This window comes from Ascaphus truei, chromosome 19, assembly GCF_040206685.1.
Source record: "Ascaphus truei isolate aAscTru1 chromosome 19, aAscTru1.hap1, whole genome shotgun sequence".
NCBI lineage: Eukaryota > Metazoa > Chordata > Amphibia > Anura > Ascaphidae > Ascaphus > Ascaphus truei.
Genome location: NC_134501.1, coordinates 34,599,398 through 34,624,448, shown reverse-complemented (window position 1 = coordinate 34,624,448; position 25,051 = coordinate 34,599,398). Strand labels below are relative to the sequence as shown.

Genomic DNA, 25,051 nt, shown 5'->3' with positions numbered 1-25,051 from the left:
GAGTAGCTCGGTTAGGGGATTTCCCCTGCTTAGAGCAGGCTTAGAGCAGGGAGTAGCTCCGGTTAGGGGATTTCCCCTGCTAACAGCTGAGCTGGCAATCAGAGCAGGAGAAGAGCAGGGGCTGATGGATTGCCCGATGGGAGGGGGGGGGGGGGGGCGGATGGTCCGATACGAGGGCGGGCGGATGGCCCGATACGAGCGGGGGGGGCGGATTGGCCTGATGGGAGGGGGGGGCAGATGGCCCGATGGGAGGGGGGGCGGAATGGCCCGATGGGAGGGGGGGGGGGGCGGGTGGCACGATGGGAGGGGGGGGCTGGTGGCCCGATGGGAGGGGGGGGAGGATGGCCTGATGGGTGAGGGGGGGGGGGGATGGCCCGAAGGGTGGGAGGGGGGGGGTGACAGATGGCCCGATGGGAGGGAGGGGGGGCAACAGATGGCCCGATGGGAGGGAGGGGGGGGCGACAGATGGCCCTGCAGGGGGCCTGAGGCAGACAGGCGTGGAAGGGCTGGCTGCCGGAAGGGGGAGGAGTGGAAGCGCTGAGGAGGGAGGCCACTGCTCAGAGAGCCGGAGGCGGAGTAATCTCCCCCAACAACATGAACCCGCCTCCGGCTTATTTTTTTTTCTCCAGCGCGAGCGCGGGAAAAGCAGCAGCGCGAGCGCGGGATATTTAAAAAACACATGTATGCTGCTTGGGCCAATATTTACCCCCCTCGCCCGGGGGTTAAATCCACCCGCCCCGGGCGAGTAAATGTATATAATTGTCGAACACTGTATATATATATATATATATAAATCAAAAAATAAATAGACGATACCGTTCTGTGGCTAACGAAATGCTTTTATTTGTGCGAGCTTTCGAGATACACTGATCTCTTCTTCGGCGATGTTACAATAATGAAGCAAGCAAAAGGTATACTTAAAACCAGTGTCCTCTTGGAATTGTTATCTGTGCTTGTCCCTCCCCCAGTGTGGATGTGTTTTATGGCTAGAGGTGTCAAAAGGTTCCTGAAAGCAAGTGATGTAAGAGTGTGTGTGTGTATCTGTGTGAATATAAATGAATGGAGAGCCCACAGTATATACAGTGCTTTACAAAAGGTGTGTGTGGAGTGGGAGTGGATATAAATGGTGTGGGCAGGTGTGGAAATGTGAGAGATTGTTGAAGCTCGGCTAACACGGTACTGATACCTCTACATATACATATATATATATATATATAAAGCAGAAAATAGCCGTGTTAGTCCAGTTGCGATAGTGCAGAATAAATGAGTTCTTCAGTATTAGGTGATACCTTTTTTATTGGACTAACAATTTATGTCATAGGACAAGCTTTCGAGAGTTATCCTCTCTTCTTCAGGTCAAGCAATACTGATATACAAAGGTTTCAATGGCTAAAACAGTGTAGAGAGAGGGGGGGGGAAAACCAGCAGATATTTACTGTAGATAATGTAGGGTGTTAAATGTGTTTGAAGCCAGGGAACGGTGTCAAAGAAAGGTGGGGAGGGGTAGGGATACAGGGGGGGAGAGAGAAAGTGTGAATAAGAATAGAGGCAAGCAGGATAATTACAAGCAATTTTGATAGGGTGTGAGAAAACCCATGTCGCATTAAGTCCTTTGGTTTTGGTGTCAAAGAGTCTTATCATTCTGAGTTCAAATGTTTTCCGTTCTTGGGGTGCTTTTAAACATTCTATTGAGGATTTTGATTTTTAGATCATTTATGGAATGATCTGGTTGTGAGAAGTGATGTCCCACAGGTGAGCAGTATCTTCCCTCTTCGTGATGGAGTATGGAGTGTCTGTGCATATTCATTCTTCCTTGTAGTTTTTGGCTGGTTTCCCCAATGTAGCAACCTTGGTCACATTTGTTGCATTGAATCATATACACTATATTCCTGGATGTGCAGCTGTATGATCCTTTAACATTGAATGTTCTATGGTTGTGACTGGCTGTGGGATCTTGGCAAATATGTTTGCAGAGTTTGCAGCGTTTGTTGCTGCACGGCTTTGTGCCATTATCCATGTCTTTAAAATCGTTGTGAAGTTTTCTGCTGACTAATTTCTGATTGAGGTTTGGTGGTTGCCGGAACGCAAGAATGGGAGGTTTGGGAAAGATTTCTTTTAATGTTGCATCCTCTGTCAGCATGAGTTGCACATCTTTGATTATTTTTCGTATGCCCTCTAGGGTAGGGTTGTATGTGGTCACTAGTGGTATGCGTGTGGTAGGTTCTTTCTGTCTGTATTTGTAGCAGGTGTTCTCGTGGGGCTTTTATTGCAGATGTGATAGTTTTGGCAATGGTCTTTGGTTTGTATCCCTTCTGTCTGAACGATTCGGTCAGGGTTGTGAGATGCCTGTTTCTGTCTTCAGTGTCAGAGCATATGCGGTGGTGTCTTATAGCCTGGATGTGTATGATACCTTCTTTTGTATGAGTGGGATGGGAGCTGGAGTTGTGGAGGTAACTGCATCTGTCAGTTGGTTTCTTGTATACAGATGTGTATAGTTTGCCATCTTTCAGTGTTACTGTAGTATCTATCTATATATATATATATATATATATATATATATATATATATATATATATATATATATATATATATATATTGTATAGCGCACACACACCCACACACACAACGTTTTATTCAACTTTTTAATTGATCATTTGTAGAGAAAATGAACAATGTCGCTATTTTTCAAAATGTAACATCTCTACTAGTGTAAAATGATACTTCATATAAAGCAGGTTATGGGACACAGTATTATCACAAGCTGCTAACATTTGACAGGGCTCAGATCTGTGTGACATACAGAACATTCTCATTCTAAATTTCAAAAAATATTGTGTTGATTTCTGACCTGATTTCCGTGGTTACAGCTGAACCGCTCTGTGCCTGGGTTCTACTGCTGTCATCACTTTCTGCCACAACCAGCTGACGGTGGATCTGCAAGGAGTTCAACGCTCATTGGCATCAAATCTGTGGCTTGGTTAACGTATTACAGTATTTCTCCAGCTTTTTCTTGTATTGTTTTTAAATAGATTATTTTTGTTTAGTTTATTAGATTATATTGCTTAGTACAATAATTATATTAATTAGTTTAATAGATATTTAGTATAATAGATTATATTTCTTAGTTTAATAGATATTTCTTCGTAAAGTAGATTATATTAACTAGTATTTAAGTCTCCACTTAAGTCCTCCACTCCCCCGCTCCACTCCCACCTCCACCCTCCCCTGTCCCCCCTCCATTCCCCACCCTCCACTCCTCCCCTACCCCCTCCACTCCTCCCCTCCCTCTCCCCCTCCACTCCCAACCTCCACTCCCCCCCTCCACCCTCCACTCCCCCCCTCCACCCTCCTTTCCCCCCCTCCACCCTCCACTTTACCCCCCTCCACCCTCCACTTTACCCCCCTCCACCATCCACTCCCACCCTCCACTCCCCCCCTCCACCCTCCACTCCCCCCCTCCACCCTCCTCTCCCCCCCTCCACCCTCCTCTCCCCCCCCTCCACTTCACCCCCCTCCACCCTCCACTCCCCCCCTCCACTCCTCCACCCTCCACTCCCCCCCCTCCACTCCCCCCCTCCACTCCACCACTTCCCCACTCCACTCCACCCCTTCCCCCCCTCCACTTCCCTCCTCCCCTTCCCGCCTCCCCCCTCCCGCCTCTGCTTTTCACCCGGCCGCCTCTGCCTCACAGCTGCCGCACGCACTCAACACACACCTGTCCTCACTCACACACCCGCCACACACCTGCTGCCTCCCGCCCATACGCACCAACATCACTGACCCGCCACCTCACACCCTCCACTCCACTATTTAAGTCTCCCCCTCAGAGCCCCATTTCACATCTTTTTGGAGTCGCTTATTTTTTAGATCCCTCGGACCCAAACCGCCCGTGAGTGATTTCTAAAAGGGGTCAGCTAAGAAAGTTCGGATCAAGAGGAGCCGCATAGTTTAAAGGCAGAACATTTCCAAGGGAGATGGAGACACCTGAGGTAAGATCTGATTAAAGGACAACTTTTGGGGAAGGAAAGGGTGACGGGGGAGTGTAAAAGGGGGGTGAGAGAGCAAGGTGGTGTGTGAGATTGGGGCAGCGCAAGAGAACGCAAAAATGATGGGGATTTGCTGCACACCAAAAAAAAACAATAAGTAGTGATACCTTTACCGGTGCCCCTAAGTCTCAGGGAAGACCGGCATTTCGTCCAATGTATACAATATGATTGATGGAAAAGGGCACACGGATTTGAATCAAAAAAGATCATTTATTGTGCCACAGACTACAATGTTTCGGCTGCTGGCCTTTCTTTACTGGCTTTAGTGTGTTTATCCACTTTACCTGGGAAAGGCCAGCAGGCCGAAATGTTGTAGTCTATGGCAGTGCAAGAGAAAACAGGTTGGGGGGGGGATGTCTCGCAAGGTCGCTGACCCATGGGTGAGGGTCCCCGGTGGAAACTAGTCCTGGGCCCCTGGAAAGCTGTCTGTAGCCCTGGTCATACTAGCTGAGTAACATGTAGAAAGGACACGTATGTTCAGAATGAGTTAGCATGGTATTTTGAGAGGCATCATAGCAGGTAATACTGAGCTCTGCAAGGTCTGTCAGTATGAGGAAGGGTCCAATGGAGGAGTTGGAGGGTCCCAGAATATCTCTTAAAGCAGGGGTGCTCAAATCGAGGGGCGCAACATTTTCTTGCGGAGGAGGGGCTTGGCGCTTACAGAGGCCCCTCGCTATTCCCCACAGCATTTAAATTAAATGCCGGCGATCGCGCGTAAGGCCTCTGTAAGCTCCCTTTCCTTGTCTCCAGCGGCTTCTGGCGACAGCAACATGGCGTCAAATGACACTGTGAGGTCACATGATGTGGCTTTGCCATAGCAAAGTGATATCACATATATACGTCAGAACGCCGGAGACAAGGTAAGGAGGGGGGGGGGGGGAGCAGGGGGAAAAGGTTGCACAACCCTGACTTAAAGCATTGTCCTGCATACAGATCGAAGAATTGATATGCGAAGAGGAGCCGAAAATAACACCGAAAAGAATACCGTTTCGGGTGAGGAAGGTGAGTGATGAAATAGCCGTCACTGTGTAACTCTTCCAGTTACCTGCAACTTCATGCAGAGAAATAGCAACGCTTGTTTTTAACGTGTTAAGCGCCAAGGGGGAATTCACCTGCTGAGAGGTTAAGGGAGTTACTAACCCAAACTCAGCGACGTTTCTGTGTCTCTGTGATAACTCCCCCAGGACATGCCTGAAAACCAGAGGTAACTCAATGAATTTTTTCCTGGGGAAACATTTGATAAAATAGAAACATGACCTCGGAGACTGTGAGACCACCCTCCTCCCCCCCTCCCCCCCCCTCTTCCCTTCTACACTTGGCGTCCCAAACCCCACTATAACCAATACATAAATAACCACAAACACGAGGTCTGGCGATGCGAGGCCGCGGCTTTCTATTAAAACTTCAATTAACCTAATAAGTGCCAACCCCCTGCCGGAGTGCTCGCTCATTGGGTAAAGGCCAAAGGTACCTGATCCAATGGCCGTAACTCCCCCTACCCGGCCGTCTGGCGAGAATGGGCCCCAGGAACGCACACGTGTAAATAAGCCGCGCCCACTTCGCCACTCCCACCACCTTTTATTTTATTTCTGTTATTCATTTTCATTGTTTATTTATTCTTTTTTTTATTTTAAACACGTACAACCAACATATTTACCAATATTCACAATAAAGGGCAGAGTGGGCGGGACTCTCATGGCAGGGCGTAGGCTGACCCCGCGCCTCTGTCTAATTCTAACCTCCCTGGTTCTTCCCCCGGCCGTGTCACCCTCACTGCCAGGGGAGGGGGGAGGGAGAGGCCAGTGGGGACATAGTCCACACTCACAGGTAAGGGAGAGCCTAGTCCCTCTGGTCATAGCGCCCGGTCACCGAAGGCTCAATGCTACTTTTCTGGGTTATTTTGAAGCAAGTTACACTGGGGAATATTTAGGGGTCACCCAGACACAGAGAGAACATTTAGGGGTCTCACCAGACACAGAGAGAACATTTAGTGGTCACCAAGACACAGAGAGAACATTTAGGGGTCTCACTAGACACAGAGAGAACATTTAGGGGTCTCCCCAGACACAGAGAGAACATTTAGGGATCTCACCAGACACAGAGAGAACATTTAGGGGTCTCCCCAGACACAGAGAGAACATTTAGGGGTCTCTCCAGATACAGAGAGAACATTTAGGGGTCTCTCCAGATACAGAGAGAACATTTAGGGGTCTCTCCAGATAAAGAGAGAACATTTAGGGGTCTCTCCAGATACAGAGAGAATATTTAGGGGTCTCTCCAGACACAGAGAGAACATTTAGGGGTCTCCCTAGACACAGAGAGAACATTTAGGGGTCTCTCCAGACACAGAGAACCCCACACACTTAGATACCAAAACCTCAGCCTTTCCCAAACTACAGGCGGAGGGGTCAAGATTCCAGGTGTTTAAATAAAACGTTGTTACCCGGAGTGTGTCTGGCTTTTATTGGAACTTGTCCTGATTCTGTCACCGAAACAGGTTATCTATCTGATCATTTCTCTGTGAGCATCCGACTGTCTCTTTTCTTATTAACCCTGCGTATGTCTGTCTCTTGTTATACTAGATCTGTCACTTTTCTTGTTCCTTTTGAGTGTATCTTGTGTCTCTTCATGTCTCGCTGTATCTCTATGGGGGCTTTGCACTAAGCTCAATGGGTTTGCGTTCTGGTTAAATGGTTTAATTAATTCATTGTTGATGTTATTACTGCTTGTATTCATTGGATTAGCTGGCTACTGTTTTTATTTACTTTATTTAGGTATGCTAATGTAGTATTTAATAATGAGCAAATAATCTATTATCCATATCTGGATAATAGTTATTTTGCACATTATTGTACTGTATGTGTTAGGGGGGTGTATTTAGTTAGAGATAATGTTTAGTATTTTTGTAGGCACAAGATTGGTACCGCAGGCCCGCGGGGACCCCGGGACGGCCGCGGGGTCAGCCGGGGACACCTGCGCGACCCCCGGCCTCCCTCGGGGTCAGCCAGGGTTTTGCGCCTGTAAAAAGTTAAACAAAGAATTTTTTCAGAGTCCTGCTTTTTTTATCACCTGCTTTAGCTGGTGAGCTTTATTCAGCACAACGTTCAAGTATTGTATTGTATGTCTTTATTTATATAGCGCCATTAATGTACATAGCGCTTCACAGTAGTAATACATGTGGTAATCAAGTAAATAACAGATAATATAAATAACAGATCATGGGAATAAGTGCTTTAGACATAAAAGTAACATACAGAACGTACAGAGACAGTAGGAGGGAGTTCTGGTAAGTGCGTCTGCAGGGGACCAAGCTTTATGTATCATGTGTTTAGAATAAGTACAATAAGTTTGCGTTGCTTAGTGAATCCCGCAGAAGGGCAGGATTCAGCGCAAACAGCTCATCGTACGAGCAAAGTTGGACTTTTTTCCAGGAAAAAGTCAGTTTTAGAGCGCAAAGGGCCTGTTTGCGCGGCTTAGGGAATAGCGCTCGGAGTAACGTTACGTTCTAAGAGCACTTTGCGCTCTTAAAATGACTTATCACTATTTATCACTGCTTATTGCATAGCCCCCTAAGTGTTTGCTAAGACTCTCACTGCTACAGTGCTAGCGTCCTAAAAAAAAGTGTGTGTATGTGTGTGTGTGTGTGTGTGTAGGTAGGGGTGTGTGTGATAGAGCAAGAGAGCGAGAGAGAGAGAGATAGCGGCACAGAGTTTCGTTCCTATATATATATATATTCACACCTACAGTATACACACACACACATGTTCCTGCTCCTAAAAAACTGCAGGAACGGAGTACCAACAGGTTCCTGCTCCTAAAATACAAACGCACAATCAGTTATATTCACACACACCCACTAAAATACACACAGATTGATACTCTTGTAGAAGCACAGACACACACTATTATATATATATATATATATATATATATATATATATATATATATATACATACGCGCAGTGTTCGACAAACCTATACATTTGCTCGCCCCGGGCGAGTGGATTTAACCCCCGGGCGAGTAAATATTGGCCCAAGCAGCACACATTTGGTACTAGGTGGCGAGTAGATTTTTTGGTGATTTGTCAACCACTGCATACGCGCACACACAATCACACTTCTCATTATGCTTTACAAACATAGAAACTATCAGACAGTAACATACACTCACTCAGATACACACATTAATGGTTATATACAGACATATGCTCCCTCTCATTCTCACTACACATGCACCCTCTCGGTGTACAAAAAAAACAATGCTTATAAAATAAACTCAATACATTTTAAAAAAAACAATGCGTATAAACAAACCCCAATCGATATAAACAAACCCCAATGCATATAAATAAACCCCAATCGATATAAACAAACCCCAATGCATATAAATAAACCCCAATCGATATAAACAAACCCCAGTGCATATAAACAAACCCCAGTGCATATAAACAAACACCAGTGCATATAAACAAACCCCAGTGCAAATAAACAAACCCCAATGCATATAAACAAACCCCAATGCATATAAACAAACCCCAGTGCATATAAACAAACCCCAGTGCATATAAACAAACCCCAATGCATATAAACAAACCCCAGTGCATATAAACAAACCCCAGTGCAAATAAAAAAAAGAAACCAATGCATAGAAAAAATAGCCCAATGCATATTTAAAAGACACCAATACATATAACCCCCCCCCCCATGCATATAAAAACAACACCCACTCCCCCCCCCCCCCCCCCAATACTTTAAAAAAAAACAGACTTACGTTGTGGATGGTTCGGCCTGGCCCGGTGTCTGCAGGGGCACCGGCCGGCCCTGCAAGTTCTGCAGTTCTTCTCTGTGGGCCCCGGCTCTCCCTGCAGCTGCAAGTCTCTCCGTCCCATGTGCTTTTAACGCTGGCGCACACAAGAAACTGGGCCAAGCTTACTTCCGGCACGCTGACATCAGAGATGTGCGCCGGCATTGGAAGCTTGGCGTGGGACAGAAAGAAGAGGCCTGCAGCAGAGGGAGATCCGGGACCCGGCCACGAGAGGACTGGCAGACGGCCAGGCTAGAGGTTAGGCCCAGCTTGCAGCACCGGCCGGGCCCTCCCACAGACACCTGGACCGGGACACCTGTCCCGGCTATCCCCCCCCTGTCGGGGAACGGGCCTTGCAGGAGTCTATTACTCCGAAGCGTTGCTAACATTGAGAAGCAACGTTGGGTTGTGAAGATTATTACTGTTTGAGTGCTTTGGACAATTGGCTTAACCGTCAAAACCCCCATACAGCACCAGGACATGTACTGTATAGGAGGGAGGAATACATGTGATCACATTACTATCCTCTGTATCACAGGCATGGAAGGAGGAGGACAGCGACGAGGAAGAAGCAAGAAACAGCGCTTCACAGGTAAATAGGAATGGCGGAGCTGTGAATCTGCCGCATACACGGTGTGTGTCATTTTTCATGTTCCTTTTGAGTGTATCTTGTGTCCCTTCATGTCTCGCTGTATCTCTATGTGTTTGCGAAGACTCTCAGTGCTACAGTGCTAGAGTCCTAAAAAAGGTGTGTGTGTGTGTGTGTGTGTGTGTGTGTGTGTGTGTGTGTGTGTGTGTGTGTGTGTGTGTGTGTGTGTGTGTGTGTGTGTGTGTGTGTGTGTGTGTGATAGAGCAAGAGCAAGAGAGCGCGAGAGTGAGATACAAACATATCTATATATATATTTTTGAAAACGTTGTATGTTAGCAGTGCTTATGGGCAATCAGATTGGTCCGTTGGTCCGTCACTCAGCCTCAGGCCAATCTGATTGGTCCCTCGGCACCCCCGCCCCCGCACACCTCTCATTGGCCTGCTGCCTTCGCTCACCACACCTACACCACTGCCACACTCTCCCAAGATTCACTGAGCTTTGGGAGCCATTTTGACGCCTCACTGCTTGCTCTCACATCAGAAAATAAAATAACCCCACTGCTCATCCCCTGCCGAATACTCAGGTACAGTGTCTTCTTAGAAACAAACTATATGCCATTTTATGCATTTGCACCCCACCCTCACACAACACTCACCCCCGGCACCCAACACCGCACGGTAGCACGCCTCTTCGGACACCTCTGTTCACCGCCTCACCACCACCTCAACCCAATTTGTATGCCGCTCGGGACCACACACCGTACTCTCTAACGTGGCCCCACACCTCACGATCAGCGCGTCTTCACTCCCTCCCTCACCACTTGCGAACACGCACACCCTCTCTGGACCGCACACACTCCTCTGTACCACATCCCCAATGCCACGCCGGCACCCTCTCTGTCCCTCACACCTTACTGTGGATCCTGGAACATATCACGTTCAATGCGCCTGCCACCCCACAACCTCTGGTACTCACACGACGCACGCCCTCTCGGTACCGCACGCACTCCTCTGTAGTCTGCCAGCACCCCTCACGTTCACCGCTTACCCACACCTCCCCTCACCTCAGCAATGCCATTCCGCCACCCTCTATGGCCCGCACACCCTAATGTCGACCCAGCTCACCTTCACCGCGCCTCCCACACACCAACCTCTGTTACTCACACGACGCACGCCCTCTCGGAACTGCAGACGCACTCGGTCATCTACCCTGCCACCACACACGCATCACCACCCCTCCCCGTCAACCCTACCGCGGACACACCTCCCGTTCACCGCCTCACCCCGCCTCCCCTTCAACATCCCTTCCGTTCACCGCCTCACCCCCCCTCCTGTTCACCGCCTCACCCCCCCTCCCGTTCACCGCCTCACCCCCCCTTCCGTTTGCCGCCTCACCCCCCCTCCTATTCACCGCCTCACCCCCCCTCCCGTTCACCGCCTCACCCCCCCTCCCATTTGCCACCTCACCCCCCCTCCCGTTCGCCGCCTCAACCCCCCACCCATTCTCCACCTCACCCCCCCTCCCGTTCGCCGCCCCTCCCGTTCACCTCCCCTGCCGTACACCTCAAGACATCACTTTGCCCGACGCAAGAGCACCAAACCCCTGAGCAGCACATCTTCAAAGCCCCCTCCTTCCCCCCTCCCCCCCTTTCTTCCCCTCCCCTCCTCCCCCCCCCCTTTATCCCCCCTCCTCACCCTTCTCACCCCCTTCCCTCCCTTCTCCCCCCCCTTCCAGGGGCCCCGGCTGGTCCTGCAAGTTCTGCAGGTCTTCTCTGCGGGCCCCGGCTCTCCCCGCAGCTGCAGGTCTCTCTGTCCCATGTGCTTTTAACGCTGGCGCACGCGGGAAACTGGGCCAAGCTTACTTCCGGCACGCTGACATCAGAGAGGTGCGCCGGCATTGGAAGCTCGGCGTGGGACAGAAAGAAGAGGCCTACAGCAGAGGGAGATCCGGGACCTGGCCACGAGAGTACTGGCAGCCGGACAGGCTAGAGACCCAGCTTGCAGCGCCGGCCGGGCCCCCCACAGACACCTGGCTCGGGACACCTGTCCCGGCTATCCCCCCTGTCGGGGAACGGGCCGTGGAGGAGTCTATTACTATGAAGCGTTGCTAACATTGCGAAGCAACGTTGGGTTGTGAAGATTATTACTGTTTGAGTGCTGTGGACAATTGGCTTAACCGTCAAACCCCCCATACAGCACCAGGACATGTATAGGAGTGAGGAATACATGTGATCACATTACTATCCTCTGTATCACAGGCATGGGAGGAGGAGGACAGCGACGAGGAAGAATCAAGAAACCGCGCTTTAGAGGTAAATGGGAATGGCGGAGCTGTGAATCTGTCGCACACACTGTGCTATTAGCTGTTGTACAGGACACTATTTATGGAAAAGTCTGCAACACTTTACAGTGTAATAATACAGAACCTGCTGGAGATGTTTTAATGAAGGTTAGTGGGTCCCTGTTTCCTCGGGTCTCATGGGATGGGAGTGTTCCCCAAATCTGAGGTTTGTGCCCCTATTACATGGGGGGGTGGAGAAAACCATAGAAACAAAAGTAAGGAGGGACAGAGATAAATAAAAGAGATAAGATTAAAGGTGGAGAGAGAGATAGGAAAGGCAGAGAGTAGGGAGACTTCTCATCCAAGGTGATGATACAGCTGTGACACATGGACACCTTCTCTGAGAAACCTTCCACTACCCATGTGGCATTACACCTCCACCGTAGGGGGTCCTGCGTCTGGGAGGGTCTGTGTAAAAGATCCTGGGGAGGGGCATATAACGGAGTTCTGGGGAGGGGTATATAATGGGTACTGGGCCTAGTGAGGTGGGTATTACGGGTACTGGGCCTGGGGAGGGGTGTATAACTGAGTACTGGGCCTGGTGAGGTGGGTATAACGGGTACTGGGCCTGGGTAGGGGTGTAGGGTATAACGGGTACTGGGCCTTGGGAGGGGTGTATAACTGGGTACTGGGCTTGGTGAGGTGGGTACAACGGTACTGGGCCTGGGGAGGGGTGTATAACTGGGTACTGGGCCTGGGGAGGTGCGTATAACAGGTACTGGCCCTGTGGAGGGCGGTATAATTGGGTATTGGGGAGGGGGTATAAGTGTCACAGGAACTCTTGCGATACAGAGTATCACTGTCCCTGGTTACAAACACTTCATGTCTCCTGCAGGTCAGCGGACGCACAAAGGTGGTGCCCTTTGTCCTAGAGGACGATGATGCGGACGACGAGGCGGACGACGAGTCAGACGACGAGGCAGACGATGAGGCGGACAACGAGGCGGGCTACGAGGCGGGCTGCAAGGCGGGCAACGAGGCGGGCTACGAGACGGGCTATGAGGCAGACAGCGAGACGGACAGCGAAGCTGACAGCGAGGCAGACAGCGAGGCGGACAGTGAGGCGGACAGCGAGATGGACAGCGAGGCAGACAGCGAGATGGACAGCGAGGCGGACAGCGAGACGGACAGCGAGGCGGACAGCAAGGCACACAGCGAGGCGGACAGCGAGGCGGACAGCGAGGTGGACAGCGAGACGGAAAGCGAGACGGACTTCAAGGCGGACGACAAGTGGGGTGACGAGGTGGACAACAACGAAGGGGAATACGAGAGGTGTGGAGGGATGTGCTGCTTCCCCTTTCACAGGTTCGGGAGAAGATCCCGGGGGCAGGTAGCAGAGGGGCCAGGGCATAGAAACAGGGGTATTCTAGGGGCCCTGAGAAGTTGGTTTAACCGCAGGAGAGGCAGATAAGATCAGGAAGGCTGCGGGAGGGACAGGTACTAGAGGGAGATAGGAATATTGGGCATGAGAGGGTGAGAGAACTAGGAGCAGGGCCGGTGCACGGGTTTCATGCGCCCTAGGTGAAACTTAAAATTTGCGCCCCAGTTGTATAAAAATAATAATAAGATAAATAAAATAATAAAATAAACAGTGGCGTAGCTATCGGGGCTACGACCGCAACCCAGCGCGACGCATAATAAAAATAAAAGGGCGCCAAAATACTGGATAAAAAAAAGAAAAATAATTTTAAAAAAACCCATAAATAAATAAAAAATAATAAGAGTAAAAAATTATAATTATTATTAATGCGCCCCTAAAACCTTTGCGCGCTAGGCGACCGTCTAATGGACGGCCGGCCCTGCGAGATATGCGGGAGGAAAGGGGGTGAATGGGATAGATATGCAGGGGGATGGGGGAGCAGGTGAGTTATACACAGGGGCACAAGGGCCCCATCATCCGCATCTCTATATACTGAGTGTGCCCCTGTGTATAATAACGCTGATCTGTGCTGCTCCATCTGATCTCACTGCGCAGTGATCCAGGGACCCTCCGATCGCCATTTAATGGGGTCAGGAAGGAATTTTTTTCCCCCATTGCACAGCAGGGGTTATGTTTCGCCTTCCTCTGGATCACAGCAACAAACTGCCCTTTGTGCATGACTTATCAGTGAGATCTTTATACACCCTGCATTGATCTTCACCCCTTTGCTGCCGGAGGGGCCTGCAATGCATTGCTCTGCGTGTTACTATATCGCTCTGCAATGTGCTGCAGGCCCCTACCAGCAAAGAGATTAATTATTTCAATAAAATATTCTCTTTAATCCAACCTATGTGTAGTGTCTTTTCTATCCGTTGTATCTATTGCTAACAGCTCAGTGATTCTTCCCCAGGATCCTGCACTAGTGTCACGCTGCCAAGCCCGGGTGTGAGACAGGTTTATAGGGTCACATATACACTTCTGCCAAAACACACGTGCAAACAGGAAGCCCCTCTGATCTGTCATATCTTTTATTACACAAAACGGTTTCTAAAAGTGTAAAAAGAACATACATGGGATTCTGCTACAAATATCTCTCTAATTACAAACCAATTAGCAAATCATTCAGATTAGAGTCGAGCGAAAAGAAAGGGTTAAGTATCTCATGTACAGTATATGCAGTGCGGGCTGTTCTGCAGCATTACATGCAGGGGGCAACGTGTAGGGGATATAAGTAATGCTGATCTCAGAGCTGACCAGCTGACCTGCTCCACTGGCTGACCGGCTGACCGGCTGACCTGCTCCACTGGCTGACCGGCTGACCTGCTCTACCGGCTGACCGGCTGACCTGCTCTACCGGCTGTCCGGCTGACCTGCTCTACTGGCTGACCTGCTCTACCGGCTGACCTGCTCTACCGGCTGACCGGCTGACCTGCTCTACTGGCTGACCGGCTAAATTACCTGAATTGTCGCCCCTGTATCTCCCAATTAAACGTTTTATTGGCATATTCTTGTTTGACTCGTTCTATACAGACATTTTCTATATATTCATTGTGGGATTTGATAACATCTGTAAGATCTCTCAGAATATCACATTCTGTACGTTTGTGCTGAAGATTTTTCCATTCTCAATTTACTTAATATTAGTTTTTGGCTTCAATTATTTATATTGAGTCCAAAATACCTTTATACAGAATGCTGTTCCCTTTAGCCCACAAATGCTGCTTCATTAAAGCCCACGGGTGGCACTTTATGCATTCTCAGACTTTTAGGCAACATCCCCAATTTCCAAAAGGTGGATAAAATCTGTGCATTTTTAAATGGTTAATTTTTACATTTATCCATTGTGACAAAATATCAATTTTCTCACTCAGACTACTAAATCCCTCCCCAAATATATCCGTTTCACATAAAAGTGTGCGCGCATCTCCTTCCGTCTAACTGGCACGTCGTCCTTACGGGCGCCACAGCTTGTCACTCCACGCTGCCCTCCAGTGGTAAAAGAAATAAGATACATTTACTATACTCGTCTGGCAGCTGCTCCCGTATAAGGTGGGTAACTCTGTATTAGGGGTCTTGGTTAGAGTATATTTTATACTTATGTCGGATAGATGAGGAGTTAATATTCCTAACGGGTTATTGTGAGAGGCCTTAGATCTTATCCTATATGCACGCAGCCCTCGCCTCTCTGACCTTGAACACGTACTTCAATCTGATTTTTTGAGACTTGAAACTGAATTTCCCAAAACAAACTGAGTTTAAACACTGACAAGACTGTAACAATGGTATTTGGGACCAGAGCTAAATTGCTAAAGCTACCAATGACAGAGCTTCAGATAAAAACCAACTCTAATACCATCCTAGCCCCTTTTACTTGTTTGAAATATCTGGGCATATAGTTCAACTCCCATTTAACATTTGGGTTGCACATTGATACCCTGACATCCAAATCCTATGCCAAACTTGGTATACTTTATAAGAACAAATCCTCCCTAAGGCCCTCATGCAGTAAGCAGCGAGTAAGCCCAGAGAAGCTGGCGATAAGAGCAAAAATTACCGTTTTTTTTGCCGGAAAAAAAAAAAAATCGGCAGACGCGCGGTGATAAGCCACTTTTTGGCACTGATCGCCGTTTTTTCAAACACGCTCAATTCTATAAGCCCTGATCAGCTTATTGCGGCTGATCGCCACTTTAAAATTGCTGTTTCTTCTCCAAATTGTCCCGCCACAAAAGTTGGCAAGAAGGTGGGGTGAAGCAGCGATGAAAATAAAATGCATGTGTCCCGGAGATGAAATCCATTAATATCAGCACCAGAGACCCCCGGCATGAATCTGATGCATAAAAAATGCATTTACAGGCAACTTCATTACCGCCAAGGCAATGAAGGGGTTATACACCCATGCCAGGCTTATTGTGGGTAGCAGGGGTGGGTGAAGGTGGTATTTGGCCCTGGGTGGGTGTTTAGGCCTTGCGGGGGAGTTGCAGGATGACTTAACCTCTTCTTTATCTTAGCGGTTAATAACGCTAAGGTAATGAAGGGGTTAACCCCTCCCGCTACCCCCCCACCCGGTAGGCCTAAACACCCTTCCTTGGGACCAATACCCCATTCATCCACCCCCACTACCGACAATAAACAAAAATACACATAACAGCCCCACTACCTACCTCCTAGGTCCCTAATAAACCATTACAATATTCATGAAACCATTATTTTTTTTACACACAGGATTAATACCGCAGTCCAGCAGGGGTCCCCGGTAGTCCAGATGGGTGTCCGTAGGTTCCACAGTTCACCCTGGGGGTGCCCACCAGTGTCTGGGGGACTTGGGTTATCCCCGCTAGGCTCTGTCGGCCTCCAGGTGGTCCCCGCAGGTGTCCGTGGGCACCAACGGTGTCCACGCGTTTTTCTGGGAGCCTTCAGGTGGTTCCCACATGTCTCGGGGCCCTGGGGTGATTCCCACGGGTGTCTGGGGGGCCCTCGTGTAGCCCCGTGGGTGGCTGGGACCCCTACAGCTGTGGGGCCACTGGTTCTTCCCCGCAGCTGTCCCCCGTGGTTCCTCAGGTGGTCCCCGTGGTTCCTCAGGTGATCCTTGGGTTGTCCCCGTAGGTCCCCACTGGCCTGCTGCACCAATCCTGTATTTAAAAAAACATGGCCTACATTTACATCAATACAGCTCCCCCACCCCACCAAACATACAGTACATTAATGGGCAAAATAACTATTATCAAGATACGTGGTCATCTCTCCCTCTTTACTATACAGACTTGCACAGACGATAGTTGCGGGCTGAGACTCCCAGACAAGCAGAAACCTGCAGTGATACCCAGGGGGAGGTGGAGAGACCTCTGATTGCTTCCTCCTCTCCTGCAGCATCTCCTCCAGTGTATCATCCCATACAGGAGTCACATCATGGGGTGGGGGGGGAAGGATCCCATCCTATATTGCAGAGGAAGGATAGCAGTGCCTGTCCTACCCCTCCTTGTCACATGGGATTAGGGCTATGTTATTGAGTGAGGGGTTGTATGTTTGTATTAGTAGGGACAGGCAAGGCCGGAGCCAGAAGGGTTCCTCCTGCCTCTGTCCTCCCTGTCTCCTGACCCTTCCTGTAGCCGGACATACAGAATATTAAAAACACAAGAGGAAATAAAACTAAGAGGTGCCGGCAGGAGAAGGCCGTGTCATATCTATTCTTATTACATTTATATCATGTTTTGTGCCTTGATCCTTCATGTAATTAACACAAAGAAAATATGAAACAGAGGCAGTTACAGGTGCAAACTCTCAGATATTCCCTTTATAATAACGCGCAAAGCAGCTCCTCCCCTAACTGCTCCTTTTATGTGTCATATCTCCTCCTCAGCCCCTAACACTGCCCCAATAAATGTGTGCATGCTGGGAGGAGGTGCTAAGACTACAGCTCCCAGCATGCTTTGAGCCGAAGAGACCTGATTTCTGTCCCCACCCCACAATCCTTCTGTTCTAACATTGAGATGCCTGATAACCAGACTTGTACTGTATGTATGTAGGTCTTTATTTATATAGCGCCATTAATGTGCATAGCGCTTCACAGTAATAACACACGTGACAATCATATACCGTAAATAACAAATAATACAAATAGCAAATGATGGGAATAAGTGCTTCAGACAAAAAGTAATATTTCGGAAGAGGAGCTCCGAAGAGCTTACAATCTAATTGGTAGGAAGAATGTACAGAGACAGTAGGAGGGCATTCTGGTAAGTGCATCTGCAGGGGGCCAAGCTTTATGTATCATGTGTATAGTATTATCCACGGTGCTACTCACATGCTTCTTTAAGCAAATGTGTCTTAAGGTGGGTCTTAAAGGTCATTCCAGAGGTGTGGGGCAGTGAGAAAGGTTTAAGGCGGGAGAGAGCTTTCGATAGAAAGGGGGTACAATGCAAGAGTCGGGATGGTGCATAGCAAGAGAATAGGGCTGAGATGTAAGGAGGGGCAGAAGAGTAAAGCTTTAAAAGTGAGGAGGAGAATTGAGTGTGAGATACGGGATTTGATAGGAAGCCAGGAGAGGGATTTCAGTAGGGGAAACGCTGAGACAAAATTAAGAAAGATTGGAGGGGCGTGGTTTGGAGCCTGACAGGGATAGTCGGGTTTGTCTGAAGCTCCCTAAGATAAACATTGACTGAGTAATACTAGTCCAAATTCAGAAAAAATAATAATTATTATATGCCAAGAATCCCAGAAGCAGACTTGCTTGCGATCGCGGGCTATTCGTGCCCCCCTGCCGGATCACCCACGGGTCGGATGACCTAGGAGGCGAACACCACGGGAGCAGAATAAAAGTGAGTGGCGAAAAAGGCAGTGACATTGCGGCACCACCGAGCTCCCAGTACCTCCTAACACACGCGGCCGATCCTACAAAATGGCCGCTGGGCACCAATAAAGAAGATAAGAGCTAGCGGCTATAGGCGGAGCGGTCTACGGCTATCTGCGCCACCGGGGCTTTCAGACTTGCCTCCCATCTAAGGGCTGGACTGTAAACGGGATGTGCGGTCGTGGTGCGGGGCTCTGGTTCGGCTGTGTGGCATCTATAATGGCCGCCATTGCCCTGTGACAGAGAGGGAGCTGTGTGCCGGGCTTACCTTCAGCCCTGCCCACGCCCCCCAACGCCTTCCTGCGCCGCCTTCCTGCGCCCCCGCTGTGAGGAGGGGGACAGAGCAGAGCAGCTGATTGACTGAGCTGTCTTGCTCCGTGCGTTCCAGCCTGCGTTTCAGCCGGATCCAAGATGGCCACCACCAGTTTGAATTAAAGGCACAGCTTCCCCAGGAAAATAAATAAACAAACATAAAATTTTAAAAAAAACAAAACAGCCTGATCCTAAACAAGATGCTGCTGAAGCATAATAGTAACATTCAAAAGCAGCTATACATGCCTTTGCCACTAGGCAACGCCCACGCCTGAAAACCAAATTGCAGTTTTATTAAAGTGGCTCGTCTACAGAGGAGTGACACAGCAGTCACCTGCAATATTGAATAACTTTGCTCTTTTAAAAATGTTCTAAGGGGAGCGCATGCGCGTCGGCAAGGTAAATAGTTGCCTAAAACTTGGGCTCCGCCCCCACCGGCAGTAAAAAGAATCTAAAGCGGCGGATAAATATCGCAAATCCGACAGCGGCGGCAACCATAGGAACATCCAAACAGGCCAAAAGGGGGACCCCGGTACTAACGGACTATTTTAATAGATCGGAGATGGCTAAGGCGGGAAGTTCAGAGTCACGGAACGCGGGCTCCGATTCTGAAAGTGAGCGCAAATCAGGATCTACCACGGCCAACCCAAAACTAATAGTGGAGTAATTTTAAAAAATGTTATGAAGATCTATATGATGGTATAGTATAGCCTCCCGGCCGCTATGTCTTTTCCTGGGCCCTACCAATGTAAGCCCTGTTAGGTGCTGGAAGTGGAGGGGATAATTCCTTCCTAAGGCCTTGTGTAGTTTTGAATCCTTGGATTGTAACAGAGTATCCAAGGGCGGGCCTTAGCAACAGCAAGAGAGTGCCAACCTGAGGGTTGGGTACTGATTGGACCACACACTGGATGTGAGGGCCTATCAGTATCCAGATCTGGTTTGTTATGAGTCAGAGTTACAGCCACTCCCAAAAGGATATAAATAATGGTACTTTCCTAAATTCTGGGCTCTTGTCATTTTCTCTCCTCCCACTGTGGAGTGAGCAACATATGCCCCCATCTCATAAGGAGATGTGAGGAGAGGTCCAACAGGCCTGACCTGGGCCTAAAGCCTGAGTCAGGGCACAGCTGGAAGGGAAGAATGTAATGGCTCTTTTATGTAATCTGCATGCAATAAATACCAAGAAAATATAATGGAGTGTGATTTACTGTCTGCTTAAAGAAGAAGAGGTGTCTGCATGGGCCATCCCCTGCCTTCACAGAGGATCCATGCTGACTGGAGGTGCTGCACAAAGCAAGAACAAAAGTAACCTGTGATCCTGTCCTGTTTCTGCCCACAACATCGTGGAGCACTCAGCCCTCCTGTTTACCAATAGGTACAGCCCAACAACTAGTGAAGTAGTTGTAGAAGCAGACCACCCCAATCTCACTTAGACAGGGGGGGGGGGGGAACAAGGGCTGCAATGGAGTAAAAGTGGCACACAATTCTAGAACAAAAAGAGCTCTAAGGGAGTTCCTGGAAAGCTCCAAGCTGCCAAGATTAGGCAGTTAGGATAGGGGGGTACTGGGAGCAAGTTTTACAATAGAAGAATTGTCACGGGTAGTCGACAAGCTGAAACCATCCAAGGCTCCGGGGCCGGATGGCTTCTCGAATCTCTATTATAAGAAGTTCTTTGAGCAATTGTCTCCTTCGGATGTTCAATGCGGTCCTGGCAGTGGCCCCATTTCCCAAGCAGATGCTCCAGGCGTAGGGTGACCATTGTCCTGGAACTAGATTCCATATTCCTCTGTCTCCCTTTGCAGTTTATGGTATTCATTTCTCCCTAGTTAGCTGCCTGTTATTTTCCCTGTCCCAGAAGCTTGCTGCATGTGTAAAAGACAACATTTTGATACACATGTTATTTACATAGACATAGTCAGTGAGTTGCTATAGCAACCTCAGCCTTTCTTTCAGAATGGGCTAGTCTGCACTCCCCCTCTGCCCTGCTCACAGATGGTCTGTCCACAGACTATCCTGCTACCCAGATTCCCTCTCACTTCCTTTTACCGTCTACATTGGCTGAGTGAGTACCTTCTGTTATTCTCTCTACTGGCAAGGCCTCATCCTTTTCTCCTTTCCCCACTATCAAGCACACTCACCATAGAGACATTCTCCCACAACACCATCATCCACAAGTACCTTGGGGAATCTATGCTTTCCCCAATAAAGTGAAGAAAAGACAAAGTACTTGTTGTGCTTGTAACAGGAACGAGTTGAAACTATCTGGGCTATTCATACTAAACGTGACTGGTCTCAGAATAGTGAAAAGGAGGACCGTGTGCCTTACAGACACATACAGGAGCTGCTACTCAAAGACTTTATGCTTACACAGAGCAGTCTCTGCAGACTGACAAGCAGCAGCCTTACTATCAACAATCAGCTTGCACTGCACACAGCCTGCAGCAGTACAGCTGTCAGCTTACACTGCACACAGCCAGCAACCAACTTTGCACACAAGGCAGCAGCTGTGCAGACAGACAGTTCATAGCACACAGAACTTTGTTTGCCTTTTTCTGTTTGAGTTCACCCTCTGCCCAGCTCTGTAGTGAGGAGCTACCATCTCACCTACCCCTGCGCACATCCCCCGGTTAGCGCCACCAAGGGCCACGCCACCGGACACCCGGCAGGACACGGGTCAGAGCCACCGGACACCTGTGAGTACAGCTACCCCTACACTGAATGCTGCAGGACACTGCTCTGCATCATCTGAGACAGTCGCCCATCGCTGATGCAGGTAAAAGACCGCACGCCACACGCAGTGGCTAAAGGCCTACACACACCTAAAGCATGGCAGAACTCAGAGCCTCACCAGACATCACGCAGGAGAGTGACCACTCAGACACATAGACCGCTGCGCAACTGCAACAGGCACAGGCAGATTCAAGGCCTAAACGGACAGTCACACTGGCACAAAAGGCCCGCGAAAAGTACGAAACTGACATTGACGCACACCGCGAAAAGTTAGAGGAGACCTGGGAGGACACTGGTTTTGAAATATGTAACGTTGCAAGTACTAGCGATCAGGAGAGACAGATTAGGCAAGCGATAGCACAATTAAGGTCAAGTCACAAACGCTACCAAATGCTGTCACAAACATATCTCGCCTACCTGAAAAGAATCAACACGGAAGAAAGCCTCAGCGAACGTGACCAGCAGGAGGGAACCGACCTGGAGCGCGACAGCTTCCTGCAGACCACCATCACGGATGCCCAAAGCGAGAGAAAAGAGCTTCTCCTGGAGACTGCATCGTAGCGCTCCAGCACATCCTGATTCTGCGCTCGACTATTTCCAATCCGAGTTCTTAAAACTCTGTGATACCCATGCTCCACTACGCAGAATAAGGGTACGGGGGGCCCACCTTCCATGGGTTACACCTGACCTTATAACACTCTACCAGTTCAGGGATGCCTTGTGGAAAAGCCACAAAATAACTGGCACTACCAAGGATCTCAATCACTACAGATGGCTGCGGAACGTGTGCACAAGGCAAACAAGGCACGCAAAAGCACAATATTACTGTGACAATCTCCTCCAGAACACATCAAACCCAGCTAACGTCTGGAAGGTTATTAACAACATATTCCAGCCTTCTAACCACCAACAGCCAAGTAATATCACTAAGGGCGATATTACTCTGACAAACCCCACTGACATTGCAAATGCATTCAATGATTACTTTGTGGGGTGTGCTACTAACTTATTAGCAAAACGCAACCCAAACCACAAACCTGAATCTCATCCTGGGAGTACCCCTATAGCCCCACCCCCTCCCAACATTGCCCACAATTTTCAATTTGGCCCAGTATCCGAAGAGGAGATTACACAAGCGCTTCTCAAATAAAAACTAAGCAGCCAATGTGGACCTGACTTACTACAATCTAGGTTCCTAAGACTTGGAGCCCCAGCAATTGCCAAACCAATTGCTTCCATTTTCAACGCTATCCTGTGTTCTGGCCAAATCCCTAAGACCTGGAAAGCTGTCAGAGTTGTCCCAGTCTTCAAAAGTGGGGACAAAAACACTGTCTCAAACTACAGACCAATCTCCCTTCTCCCAATCCTATCCAAAGTCATGGAAAAATGTATCCACTCCCAATTAAGCGATTACTATAACAAGACAAATTTTCCTAGCCAATTCCAATCTGGCTTTCGCCCCAAACACTCCACCGTAACTACCCTGCTAAAAGTTTGCAATGAAATCAAGTGTGGAATGGAACGGGGTCAACACACTGGTGCAGTATTCCTAGATTTTGCAAAGGCTTTTGATACTGTTGATCATGCTATCCTGCTTAACAAACTCCAGAGCTCTGGAATAGGGAAGCATGCTTTAAACTGGTTTCAGTCCTACCTATCAAGTAGATCCCAACATGTGTCCATCTCTGGCGCTAACCAACCCCCTGGCTATCACCTGTGGTGTCCCGCAAGGCTCTGTTCTGGGGCCCCTACTCTTCTCAGTGTTCATTAATGATCTTCCCACAGCTTGTCAGGAAGCCTCAATACACATGTATGCAGATGACACAATCCTATATGCACACAGCCATAGCCTCTCTGACCTTCAATACATACTTGAGTCAGACTTTTTCAGACTCGAAAACTGGATTTCCCAAAACAAACTGTTTTTAAACACTGACAAGACTGTAACAATGGTGTTTGGAACCAAGACTAAATTTGTAAAGCTCCCAGTGACTGAGCTCCAGATTACAACCAAAACTAACATCACCCTAACTCCTGTTAATAGTTTTAAATACCTGGGCATATGGTTTGACTACCACTTAACATTCGGGATGCACATTAATACCCTGACAACCAAGTCGTATGCCAAACTAGGGGTACTCTACAGGAACAAATCCTCCCTAAGTCTCCTGGTCAGAAAACGTATCGCACAGCAGATGCTAATGCCAATTATTGACTATGGAGACATAGTACTGTATATGGCTCGGCACCTCAAACCCACCTTAGCAAACTTGACACCCTCTACAACTCAATTTGTCGTTTTGTTCTCCATTGCAACTATAACACACATCACTGCGAAATGCTCAAAGAACTAGATTGGTCATCACTCGAGTCTAGGCGCAAAGTTCACCTTTCCTGTCTTGCCTTCAAATTCTTTATGGGCAAGCTACCCAGCTAGCTGAACAAGCTCCTCACCCCTACCACATGCAGCACCTATCACCTGAGATCAGACTCCAAAAGACTGTTCATGGTCCCAAGGCTTAACAAAGTATCCGGCCGCTCCTCCTTCTTTTACCGTGCACCCCAAAACTGGAACAACCTACCGGAGACTCTTACATCCACCACCAGTCTAAGTTCTTTCAAATCTAAGGCTGTCACACATTTTAATGTAGTCTGTAATTGTTTCATACGCCCATAATAAGAATTATCTTTAACTGTGCATGCTTTGTCTTGTATATAATGTATACCCTGCTCATTATGTAACTGTATTTGTAAGCATGTATTATTTGTCTTAACTCTGTGCCCAGGACATACTTGAAAACGAGAGGTAACTCTCAATGTATTACTTCCTGGTAAAATATTTTATAAATAAATAAATAAATAACATCCAGACACTCGTCAAGGTCAGCAAGATCAGTGCAATATCACGTGTCTAGCGCAAGCGTAAACGCCACCAAGCCACCGCAGAGGCCGCACGTGCCAGGGCCGCATATGCTCAGAAAGAGGCAGCCATGAAACTAGAAAGGGCCCGCATAGAAGAGGAGGAGCAGACAGCTGCTGCCACCGCCGCTGCAGCCACTGCCACCGCTGCACGGAAAAAGACAGAGGTGGACGTCAACCTAGAGGCCCTAAATCAAGAAAGGGAAGCTGCTGCCGCCATAACCCAAGCCGAAGTCTTAGGAGCAGCCGCGCTACAGGATGGCGGGGAGCAACCGTACAGACGGATAGCCTCAGAGGATCCAGCCCAACGCACTGAAGACTACGTAAGGAGCCTCTTCAGTGTAAACACCAGCACACCATCTCAACACGACGGGAGTGATACCACAAACACCGAAGACTTGCTAGGTCCACGTGGAGAAGATGCTGTTCCTTTAAGGGTACACACTACCTGGGACAGTCACAGCCGCAACAGTGATCCACACGCCAGTGCGCACACGGATGCACTACAACAGGCTCGCAATCCAGGTACACCCACACGGGAAA

General features: G+C 48.7%; 1 protein-coding gene across 1 annotated transcript; it reads left to right on the top strand.

Moving 5' to 3' along the window:
- The first annotated feature begins 3,640 nt into the window (after positions 1-3,640).
- On the top strand, positions 3,641-14,046 carry LOC142470256 (uncharacterized). Its single transcript, XM_075577201.1, has 5 exons — positions 3,641-3,989; positions 4,980-5,048; positions 9,389-9,442; positions 11,698-11,751; positions 12,616-14,046. The coding sequence occupies exons 1-5, from the start codon at positions 3,975-3,977 to the stop codon at positions 13,189-13,191; spliced, it is 768 nt and encodes a 255-aa protein (XP_075433316.1). The 5' UTR covers positions 3,641-3,974; the 3' UTR covers positions 13,192-14,046.
- Positions 14,047-25,051: the final 11,005 nt, after the last annotated feature.

Excerpts from the sequence above, each read along its gene's own strand:
- LOC142470256 (XM_075577201.1), top strand. Across the intron at positions 5,049-9,388 it reads TACCGTTTCGGGTGAGGAAG|GCATGGAAGGAGGAGGACAG; the intron begins GTGAGTGATGAA and ends TCTGTATCACAG. Across the intron at positions 9,443-11,697 it reads CAAGAAACAGCGCTTCACAG|GCATGGGAGGAGGAGGACAG; the intron begins GTAAATAGGAAT and ends TCTGTATCACAG.